The 12,376-nt window shown below is 41.0% G+C and overlaps 1 protein-coding gene across 2 annotated transcripts in view; it reads right to left on the reverse strand.

Moving 5' to 3' along the window:
• SCML4 (Scm polycomb group protein like 4) overlaps nucleotides 1–12,376 on the reverse strand; it is a 71,935-nt gene that overhangs the window by 18,565 nt on the left and 40,994 nt on the right. For both annotated transcript variants that reach the window (XM_081857277.1, XM_081857276.1), the window contains 2 exons: nucleotides 8,047–8,176; nucleotides 3,670–3,870 (listed from right to left, as the gene is read on the reverse strand). In XM_081857277.1, the coding sequence (XP_081713403.1) occupies nucleotides 3,670–3,870; nucleotides 8,047–8,176 (331 nt within the window). The remainder of the gene's footprint in view (nucleotides 1–3,669; nucleotides 3,871–8,046; nucleotides 8,177–12,376) is intronic.

Here is a 12,376-nt window from a genome sequence, read left to right on the forward strand (position 1 = left end):
GTGACATATACTTTACAGATGACAAAAGAGCATGTCACTGCTAATTGTCTTTTTAAATAATTTGTAGTGGCACCATTAACTGGAACCTTTGCAAAGAGGTAGCATACATATTTAGGCTGAGGTTTCAATTTTGTTTCAGGTTTATTCAGTTTATGCATTGCTTCCCACTAAAGAAGTTCCTAAGTGATTTGCCACCAAAGTAAAAAAACAAGCAAACAAAACAATTAAAATCACATAAATATTATTAAAACAGACTTAGCAATACCATGTTGTGTTATTTTAAGAAATAAATAGATAACTATATGGATCTGTAAAGTGGAAAATGTTGCAACGGACTGGAGAAAATAGCATGAAAAATGGTTGTGCCAACTGATCCATGGTATACATTCAACAGATTGGCCCAAAGTCTGAATGGGGACCAACATTTTTTTTTTTAAAGTACCGCAGATAAAGCTTGCGCCAGAAGCCAGTGAAGGCTGGTCCACATGGGCAAATGGAGCTCTCTCCTCAGCCAGCCCCTCACCCCACATGCCTTTTTACTTACAAGCAGTCCAGGGGTGTGACATTGCCTGCCAGCTTCGTCCTCCTAGGTTTTGTTGTTGCCCTTGTAGGACTCAGCAGGGAAGATTATGGGGACCAAGCTATCGTTAGTTGGCTCTACCTGTCAGTGGCTCTGGTGCCACCTGCTGTTGGCCTCCTTGCCTTCTGCCCAAGCATTCCCACTGCCAGAAGAAACGTGTCCAGTGGGGAACGTGCACAATACTAGCTTGCCGGCAGCAGGGGGAGGGGGAGGAGAGGTTGGTGCAGTTTGGGTGCACTAGCAGAGCCAATCTGGCACTCCTGCCCATGCATCCCCATCATCTCAACCTCCCCACCACATTGACTCTCCTGGTATGCATTGCAGCTTCCCACAGAGGTGGTTTTAGGGGAGCACATTCTATGCTGTAAAATGGAGTGTGAGAGGCGGGGGCACCCAGTTTTAGCATCACACAGATAGTCGGCCACAGCTTCCCCCCACTGTGCAAGCTGCTTTGGGCATGTGCCACGTAGTGATGTAGATCTATAGAAGTCCATCACGTCCATTTAGACCTGCTGGGAAGTTGTGCTGGAAGTTTATTAACATCTCTTCGGCTAGGATTTGCACTGGTAGCTTTTGAGCTTTGCCTTTTACTTCTAGCAGAGAACCAGCCAATGATCTCAACAAATATACTTATCTTTCAGCTTTAGTGCTTCAGTTTGAGTTTATTCAGAGGACCGAAGTCAAATGAATTACAGCCTGAGCCCATAAGGCTATCATCTCATTAATGTTAATAGGAATTTAATCATATCCATACAAGAAGAAATAATGGACTTTATTGGACACAACTGATTGGCATGCTTTCAGGAACAAGCTGAAATAATTTCTCAAACATGTGTAGCTTTTTGTTTCTTTCAACAAGGATGCAAACTGGGATCAGAGTGCCTCGGGGGGAAATGAAAGTGGAGACAGAATATAATTAAATGTTGCACAGCAGGATAAAGCTCAGGGTTGCACAGCATGGAGGAGGGTCCCAAGGATGCGGCAGCAATGGTGTGGTGATCACTGCCAAACATGTTTTATCTACATCCACTTTCAGGGAACTAAATAGTTCTTAACGTGTATTTGTTCTTCACCTTTTCCTTAGTAAATTCAGCTAAAAATGTTAATGCCCAATTTCCAAGTAACTATTACATAGCTTAAAAACAAAAACAAAGCAAAAATCTTGTAAACGTTTGAGTCAACTAACATAGAGGCTTAAACATTTCCATTATTTCTCTCTCTATCCTCCTCACAGAAACTATCAGCATTCTCCAGGAGGTCCAAGACAAGAGTCTTGTGGCACATTGAGGACTGGCAAGTTTATTACAGCACAAACTTTGATTGACTAGAGTCTATCCTCAGTTGGCAGATACATGTGAGTATAGAGCAGGGCTGGGGCACCTGTGGCCCTCCAGTTATTATCAAACTCTAACGCCCATCCTCCATGACCAATGGCCATACTGGCTGGGGTAGATGGAAGCAGGAGTCCAGCAAGATCTGGAGGACTGCAGTTTCCCCATCCACGGTGACATCCTCATCAGATGGACGTTAAATACAAAAACATACAGTGTGCGACAATTACCTTGCAAGAACAATGATTCAGAACAGCAGTAATTGATGCTCATTTAGTTACTCTACTTAGTCATTCAAGCAATCACTTCACCTACTTGTCAAAGCAAGACACACATGGCTTGGAAAGGAGCCAGGAAGGAGCCTGAGCACATCCGTAACTTCTTGTGGAGGTCCTGCCTCACAATATGAGGAAGTGACTGTGCCCTAAGGATACTTCCATATGGCAGATGATTGCCGACTTGGTACTGCTCATGCACTCAAGCTTTGTGCAGCATCCACGCAACCTCATCCTCATAACAATTCCATCCTGTATTATTTTCTCATTTAATTTCGAATTACCATTTATGCAGAAAATCCAATACATAACTAAATAACCCATAGTAACAGTAAAAGTATATTATATTGGGTGGGTGGAATATGAAGTGGCATTTTGAAGAGGACTTCTTATGGTCACTATGAAAATGTTGCATGCATGAACAGCGCCGAGACAACAATAAATTGTCACGTGCAAGTAACCTTACCGGTGGATCAAAGTAACATCATTAGTTTGTAATTTACCACTCAGCATTCCATTTGCTTCTCTTATTGCTTTTAATGCAACAGCTCCATTGAACATTAAAATATTGGCATGAAATTTGATACATCTGGGAAACAATTATGCATTTCAAGTTTAAATCTAGTGCCACCCCTTCAACCATCACCAAATGCAAAGTGCAATGCCAAGTAGAATAATTTGTTGATGCAGATTAAGGGGAGGATTTCAGCTCCCCCATCTCCTGATCCAGCTGCCAGCTACATGCTGTGATCCAGCAGTAAGGCCCAAGGAAACTCCTCCCGCCTCGCTGCACGCTCCTTGGGTATAGGAACCTGACATGTGCACCAAGGCCCCATTGGCCAGTGTGCACCCCAATGCACCTGACAGGCCCAAACACCACTCTGTCTCTGATATTAGTTGGATTTCCCCCCAAAATCCACTCATCAACCTGGAACAAATGCCAATTAGCCATATTCAGACAACAACCAAAAGTGTGAAGCAGAAGAAAAAGATGTGACACAGGCCAATTAGTTTCTCCCCAAAAAATCCTTCTCAGTCCCCTCAATGAGAAGAGGGAAGAGTGCAGGGTGGAACTGGCTTAAATTGCTGGATCTCCACTTTTCCCCTACAGGGAAAATCACCCCATTTGGTTGCCCACGTTACCCCTGCAGCAGAGTCCATCTCTCCTCTTCTTGCAGGGGTGGAGGGTGTGGCAAATGCTTCCCCCCTCACAGACACAGGGAAGGAACAGAATTCCAAGGGAGCCATGCAGTCCACTTTGAAGAATGCAACATAGAACGCTTGGTGCATGCTTAGAAAACTATTATAGATTTCATGTTTGAAGACCAGCTCATGCTCAAAAAAGGTTGCGTGGAAGAGTGCAAATTCTACTTTTAACTATGGATCGTTATAACGACTCTCATTTTACATACCAGTGAAAAAAGAGGATGTGCCCTGGAAAAAGAAGACATATGGCTACCCTAAACACAACATACATTCTCACCTGACACCATTTCACCTCCGTAGCCCTGCTTGACAAGTGAGAAGACGGTCTTTTGCTGGTGTGCACAGTCAATGCATGCCTGAACTGCCTGCTGTAGCACCATCGAAGGCCGCTCAGGTCCAAAGTGGTCTGGAAGTTGCTGCACTTTCTTTCGTTCAAGGTATGGCCCCACATTTGCTTGCTTGTTGACATAAATGCAGACTGAACAAAAGGAGAAAGATGTCACTGTAACAACAACAACAACAACAACAACAACAACAACAACAACAACAATGTGTGAAGACCCCCAAAACCACCCCCAAATGAAGACACAATAGACACAGATTTTAGTTTAAGGTTTTTGGCATTAAATTTTGGCTACAACTTTATTGATTACAGCATGTGAGTGGTTGCTTAGGCATTGGTTCCAGACTACCTGAACCTGCACGGTGGCAGGAACAGGACTGACACTGGGCACCACCATATGTCAGTAAGGGAAAGCATCCTGGGAGAGTGAGAACTCCTTCGATCTTACAGCTCACCCAGATGCTCCCAGGGACTCTGGCGTGGCCCTAGCCCCTTGACAGGGTTCAGACAAAAGCAAAACAAGCCCCTGGATTTCTTTAAGCCCCTGGATTCCCTAGCAGCAGCAGTGGAGGGGCAGGCACAGCCAACCAAAACATTGAACCAAATGTCTAACCGCCAACCTTACAAAGTTTTGCTACACAGTATGCAAATTACGATTTGCTACACAGTATGCAAAAACCAAGTGGCACCAACCAATCAGCCAAATGGCAAAATTCCTACCGGGCCCCTGCTCCAAAACAGATGACCCCTAGACAGGGATAGCAAGGCCATAAGAACAACCCTACATATAGGGAGAGGAGGGCGGGTGATCCACTGCACGTTGCAGGAAAGTGAAACTCTCCAGCGATGTGCAGCAGCTTAAGCAGCCCCTCAGCAGCCAATACCCAACCCAACTGACCAAATTTCTGCCCCAGCAACAGAGGGGCAACCAATGGAGTGTTGTGGCCATCCAAATGGTCCTGCCCCACAACAGGGAGGCAGTTTCTGGTGATCTCACCACAACACGTGCCCTCCATGATGGAGGACCTGACTAATAATAATTTTATTATTTGTGCCCCGTCCATCTGACTAGGTTGCCCTAGCCACTCTGGGTGGCTTCCACTAGTTGTCCCAGGAAAAAAACCCATAAGAAAATGAAACATATTTTTGGTCTGGCAGCACTGATTTGAGCAAAGGCAAACAGCTTTTGAATTGCCATTTTATCTGCTTCTAATAATAGGACAAGATAGTGGTTTGGATCCAGGGCTAGCTCAGGTTTGAGACGCCCCCTTCTTGTGGGGGCTCCCATTGCACTTACCTTCTGGTAGTAATATTTTATATCTCTGGTAGGTGATTGCTAGCTGCCCATTACTTTACCCACAGTACTATTGACATAGTGTTGTTCTGAGACACTGTAGGGAATTAAAATAGCAGGTGGGTCACAGAACCAGCTTTATGGGAAAGGGGAGAGGCTGGTTTAGAGGTTGGTCCTTCTTGGGCATGGGACCCCCCTCCAGCTGCTTAAGATGCTAGGTGCTGACTACAAAGACCATGAGGCACCCTATGTACACCTGTGGTGCTTCACTCCCAGGTTTGTATTTTAGACAGAAGTTTTATGTATTAAAAGGTACACATTTAGAACAATCGATACAGAATGCATTACAAGTAATTGTGACATTTGTTCAACCTTTTTTTGAAAACAAAAAAACAAACAAATGTTTTTAAGAGTTTTAATCTTCCTGCAACACTGAACTTTAATCCACAGGAGTGAATGCCAAGTGTTCATTTACAGGAGAAAATAAAGTGGCAAATAAACCATTGAAGGGGAGGGCTAAGCATATTTCCTGCTGAACTCCAGGGACCCCCCAACTATTGAGAATTAAGCCTACCAGTATTTGTGTAACCCTATCCTGGATAATTTCACTGATAATTTCAGTATATTTAATGTTTGCTCCCAATGTCTGTGCAGAAGTTGCTTCAAGGCTAATTTTAAAGTTTACATTCTCAAGAAAGAAGAGTTTGCACAGTTCTGCATGGCAGATTTCTCTGAAATCCATAAATCCACTTTTTAAAAAACCTCTTATCTGAGAGTGAAGGAAACAGAAATTGACCTAAGCTGTGTTCTGAGAAGAGATAGCAAACCGTAAGGAATTAATTAACAGGCTGAAGGTTCAGTGTGCACTATATTTCATCATGATATCCGCTGTTCACTGGACATATAATTCAGACTGCAGTGCTAAACCCTCTTTCCTGGGAATAAGCCCCTCTGAACCTGCTACTAAGTAGGCATAGGACTGTGTTGTAAGGAAAGCATTTGAAATGGGGAGAAATTAATGCAGTGGTCTACAGATAAGAATATGGTTAGAGAATACTGTCATTTGCACAATACAAAACTGAATTTATTGATGAAAGGCCGTTTACTAATAAAAGAAGTTTATTTGGTTTTTTTTAACTTACTTGAAAAGTCATATTTCATTTTCTGGTAGTGGTACACCTCATTCCTAGTATATGAGAAATCTTCTTGTAAGAAAGCACAAAAGCTTTCTCCCATAAAGTGCTTTAAGGATACAGTATAGGCAATATTCAATGATGTTCTCCAGCTTGCACACAGTTAACCTTCAGTTTCCCTCCCCCCAGCTCCCCTCCCCATGTGACCTCAATATCTTCTCTGGAGGATGCCCTGCACCAATGTTTTGGGGCATGCAGGGAGCAGAAAGGAAAGCCCAACGGCATGAGTGCAAACCTCAAACTATATTGCATCTCATCCTACGGGTCTGTACTTTTAAGAGGTTTAATTTGTGGTGTGTTGCAATTATATTATTTTATTGTCGCTTGTGATTTATTGAATTAGGTATGTAAGCCACCTTGAGAGGACATTGTTGAATAAAGCAGCCCAAAAACCTTTTAGTTAGTTAATTAGTTAATTAAGAGGCCACTAAAATGAACTACTGAGGAGAAAGAAAACCAATCTTTGATACTTATGCTGAAATCTATCAACATATATTTTATCTCTTCTCCTTGTACTTAAATGTTCAATAGAGGACAATGTTGAGGCTAAAAGGACAACCCAGCTTTTACATATTGTTGCACGGATTAATAACATGGTTTATAAGACGATTAGGCCTCTGTAGCATGAGAATCCCTGTTAACATTTTACATACCGGAACCTTCCTGTTTTAAGGGATAGCAGAGGTTCCAGTCTTTCTGGCATGCGTGCTTATTTTATAGGATTGTGTGAGTCAGCCTAAAGTAAGACACATTGTTATTGCTGGCTGCAAGCGTGCTAGAGTTGTCATCTTTCAGAACATATAGCATTACCCTGTGACAGAAATCAGATAGGTGACAAAAGAAATTATAACAGAGCGAAGGACGTGGATGATGGCTGAGCAGTGTTGGGGATAATATACAGTTAGTATCACACCATAATGAAAATCTAGTGCTTGAAGTGTTAACAGCCACTCAGCCTGAACAATAAAAAGACTCAAAGCAATCTATTCTGGGTAAATAGGACTATAATGGCAATAATAGTTAGCATTACATAGCACTTCAAGCCATCAAAAGGCCATACAAACAAACAGGAGAAACCATTACAAGCACGAACGAAGGACATGAACTGCATTACGGAGATCTGATGACAGATTTATTAATACAAAACAGCACAGATTTTTGCTTCCTACCGATGAGTGACACAGTGTTTCTTAAGGCAGAGCTGGGGTGTGCTTTGTTTATGTGTGCGCAGTTGATTTTCTATCATGTACAGACACGGTAGCCGGAAACAAAATTGAGAATATAAAGAGAATGAAGAAGAAATCTAGATAGATCTCCAGCAAACAATTGATAACTTGTCTTTGGAGTTCAAATATTTGCTTTACTTAAACAAGAATCACTGATGAACAGTACAGCTCAAAACATGTATAGGATAGTGGGTTTTTAAAGTTCAGTAAAATAGTTTTGATGGAGGGGGGTTGTGTCCTTATCTTACCTAAAGCTGGGAATTTTGCATGCACTTTATCCTAATATGTACATTTTTAGAATCAATTTTCCCCAGTTGAATGCATCTTTGTATGCTATTTTCACCAAAATGCATATTTTTGTGCACGTTTTCCCCTAATGCACACATTATGGTACATTATTTTGGTTGGAGCACTGCAGCACAGAATTTGCAGAGGTGCAAATTGAGAACGCAGCCACCTTTTAGTTCATATATTATATTGGAAAGTGAAGTGAATTGAATCCCCCTCTATCCCTGGGATCTGGTTGAAGAGCAGGTTAGAAATCCTTTAAATAAATCCATAAATGAATACTCCTGATGGACTGTTTCATTTCACATACCTGTGAGGGCTTGTGGGGCCGCTGAGTTGGGGATTGTAGCTGCATCCTGTGGGATTGAGCTAATATCAGGTTCCGGGGTGCTTCTTGGTGGGGAAATCGCTAAAGGAGTCATTAGAACACGAGATTTCAGCTGGAAGACAGAACCAATTTGGGTAATGAAAACACATGCAGAATCTGTTTTATTATACTACATATTGGAGCTCTTTAAACTCCCACACTACAGCAAATTACCACAGTATCACATTCATTCTTAGACACATTAATGCTTTCAAGGAATACAGGGAATGGAACTAAAATGTTAATGTATAACGCAATTGAAGTTGCAAGAAACAAAATATTATGCAATTCAAGGCATAGTTATTTACATCTTAGGAAAGGTCTATCAAAGTATTGCTTATTTGTGAAAAGATAACTTTTTCAATGCAGATGTAAAAATTTCTTACATAAAGTGCAATGCTGGAATGTTAGACCACACAGACTACTTGAAAATTGCTGGTGGTTTTAACAGACCACTTAATTATTTTTCTGCCTGCATTAGCAATTGTATTGCGCTGTGCTAGATGCTGTATTATTTTTAATTGTATTTTTTGCTTCTTTTACTTCTTATATTGTATTTATTGTATTAAAATTTGCATTCTATAGATTTTGAAGTTGGCTACAATAAAATCCAATCTAAGAAATAAAAATACTATTAAAAATCAATGTGAATATTTAATACAGACATACCATGGACCATCTGAATGAAACTTGCAGACCACAAGTGATTTATGGACCAGAGCTTGGGAACCCTTGACATAAAGTTGTCATTTACCATTTGACCCTTAGCTGCACACGTGTAACTCTCTTGCAGTTGCTGGTTTGTTTGCTACCTACCCTTTACCATTAGGTCCTTGAGTGGGTTACAACATTAAAACACAATATTTAAAACCGTTTACTGATTTAATCACAAAAATATACACCTCAAGTGTGAAAGTCATTTTTTATTTTGCTTTAATAAAAATGTATCCATATTTGCACCATATTAGCCCCATGCAGAAGGGAACCCTTAGGTAATGCAGTCATTGCACAACAAGCAGAGATTTAGACCCCCATCCAGTTTTTGGCATGTGTGTGTTTTAAAAAGAAGGCAATAAGATTTGTCAGACAGAAGGGCATAAGGCTTCATTAGCGTGAACTGACTATCCTTCCCTAGACACTTAAATCATGAATTATTTTTCTAAATTGCTGCATTTTGGACTGGCCCTTGTACTGCCAGTCTTACATGAAAAAGATAAATATTCCATTCTGCAAAAGAAAGGCATCCTGTTTGGCTTGTCCCTTAATGACATGGATTTGATGTGCAAGCTTCTCCGCAATGGTGATGTCCCAGAGTTTGGGACCACAGTAAGTCTAATTTACAATGGCTGCTTGCTTAAGCAGGGGACACTTTCTCTTGCGTCAGGAGAGAGCTCCTGATTTTTGCTAATTCCCCACTCCAGCTTTACCCGCATTCTACAGCCAACAGCATTCCCAGGGATCCCCACAGGAAAGTACAACAGAAAGAGAGACATGGGAAATTCTGTTTTACGAGCCCTCCTTGTTCTTAGAAACCAACATATAATCCTACCCGTTATGTTTAGAGACATAGACGAGCCAGAGTATCTGTAACTATAATAGGATCATGCCAGCATTGATAGTAAAAGTGAATGCTTGTATTATCAAATGTCATTATTGCCTAGTTCCCATGAGATGTTTGATCTCCCAACTATGCTGGGGGTTCAGACCTACATCACAATGTTGATGTAGCATTCTGCACCATTTCTGAGAACGAACCTTACATTCCGGCTAGTAATTGGTTTCCCTCCATTTATTGCAAATGACAAAATAAAAGATGCTGTAGAACAAATGCACGCACAAATGTAGGTTTGCTGGGAAATTTCAGATCCATTAGCTTTTAAACAAAATGTTTGCTATTCAGCAGCTATATCATGCATCGCTCTGGGTGTGAAAAGAAGGGGAGTCCCTACATTGTACTGAAAGCAGAGAACAACAAATAATAAAATCAACTCAGAATGTCTGAAAGGGCTTGTTCTCTCTCTCTCTCTCTCTCTCTCTCTCTCTCTCTCTGTCTCTCTCTCTCTCTCTCTCTCTCTCTGTGTGTGTGTGTGTGTGTGTGTGTGTGTGTGTGTGTGTGTTCAAGAATGCAAATACAAAGCACTGGGTCTGCTACAGATCAGAATCAAACCCAAAAAAAGAAAGGTCAGGAGAGCTGCAAAAGAACCGTAGAAGCAACTACCTACTTACCGCATCCAATTATATTTTTTATCATTTATTAAATTTGTTAGTCAGTTCATTTTGCCCAAGGCAAATCAAAGCGACTTCCAGCAAACAAAAGAAAACCCTACACAGATACATTAAAACCAAGGGTGCAGGACATTGAAAACATCCTGCCCACTTTTAAAAGACCACAGGCTTGGTTACAGAGGAAAGTTTTTGCCTGGTGCCTAAATATATGTAATGATGACACCAGGCAAGAGTATTCCACAAATGGGGAGTCACCACAGAAAAGGCCCGTTCTTGTGTTTCTGCCCTCTAGACCTCTCATGGACACACAAAGAAGGGCCGCAGATGATGGTTGCAAGTCTGGATTGGTTCATATGGCAAACTTTTACGGTTTTAGGGAACCAATGAGCCATGGGGTGATCTACATACATAAAAATTATCCAAGACTATGACATTTCCCCTACAATTCCAGCCTTAGCTCAAACAGTGAATCTGTAGCAGGCACAAAGGGATATTCCCTTCCCTTTCTTTCTCTTTAAGAAACAGAACAGTGATCTGGTTTGGACAGGGACTGGCAGTGTAGATAGGTCCACTGCTCCTTTGCCCTAATAGTATGTCTCCCACCGTGTCATTTCTAATCTAAGAAGGACCAATCCATCCTTTAAGGGTGGCCTTATAAAATAGACACCTTGAGCGCACTTCTAAGCACAAAGCCAGGGCTACTGTCAAACGCTTATGCAGAAAGCTAAATACTGTATTTCATCTTATTTCCCCCATCACTTTCCTGTCACTGCCTGACAACAAAATTTATGCCCCTATTTATTACCCATTAAAAAGTAATATGACAACAGATAATATGAAAAGGTACATTTTAAAAGTCAATTGACTGAAATCTACATTTTCAAAAGCACTTCTCCTGCCCTTTCAAATGCCATTCCTGGCACAGCATGTAAAGACCGCAATGAATTTATTGGAATAGAAATATTCCATTTAGCTGAAACTTGTGTGCTTAAAGTGGGTATAGGCATAGACGTATCCTTCTGAAATGAAAGTTCCTGTAAATATATTTCACCACATCTTCACAGGGGCCAACATCAATACTGGGGTGAGGGGGAGAGAGATGCATGTGTATTTAAATATCTCTCATCTTTACCATAAGAGCTACAAGATAGTTTTGTAATCAATAGATAAGGAGAACATGAAATGTGTATAGCAAAGGGCACTTTGACTCACTTGGGGGTTGTAGTCCAAAACATCTAAGGTTGGGAGAGAGTGGTCTAGTGTTTGACAGATGTTTAGGCTAAAAAATGGACCATCTTCTAACTAGAAAGCAGAGTGAATGGCACAGTTGAAAGTAGAAATGGAGGGTGATAACTTAGGGCTGCCATACGTCTGGAATTTCCCGGACAGACATCCAGGATTCATCCGTCAAAACTGGCATCCAGGTGGAATTTTTAGCAATCAGTTAAAATGTCGGGGGAAACCCGGGTGTATCGAAAGTGTTGATTTTTTGACAAATTCCCCCCAAAATAGCCGAAAAACTTCATTTTGTGTGTGTCCTGATTTTTACTTTTTGAAATATGGCAACCCTACGATAACCTTCTATGGTGCATGCACATAGCATTCCTTTTGATTCACTAAATCAATACAGCAGAAAGTGGAATGAGTTTTGTTTTTGTATTTATTATTGACTTATTGATTGCTTTCTATACAATTATCTAGGGAGATGTACAATTTTAAAAAAGAGGAAATAGTTTAAATACAGTTTAAAATGCCACAAGCAAAACCCAGATATATTTAAAACTAAAACTAGACACACATGGGGCAAGGATCCATTTATCTTGCTGGAAAAGCCCATTGGAACCAAAATGTCTTCAATTCCTTCCAGAAAGTGCAGGTAGTGGGCACCTGTCATGTATCAACAGGAACACTAAAAGTCTGCAGAGTAGGCATCTGAAATCTTTGGAACTTTGGAACTCTAGTCTGTTATATATTGCATGAGTTTGGAGTATTAATGCATTTGGATGACTTTGGGTGATTTTATTGTTTAAACTTATGCCAATAAAGG

The sequence above is a fragment of the Podarcis erhardii genome (genome assembly GCF_964252035.2).
Source record: "Podarcis erhardii genome assembly, chromosome: 3".
NCBI lineage: Eukaryota > Metazoa > Chordata > Lepidosauria > Squamata > Lacertidae > Podarcis > Podarcis erhardii.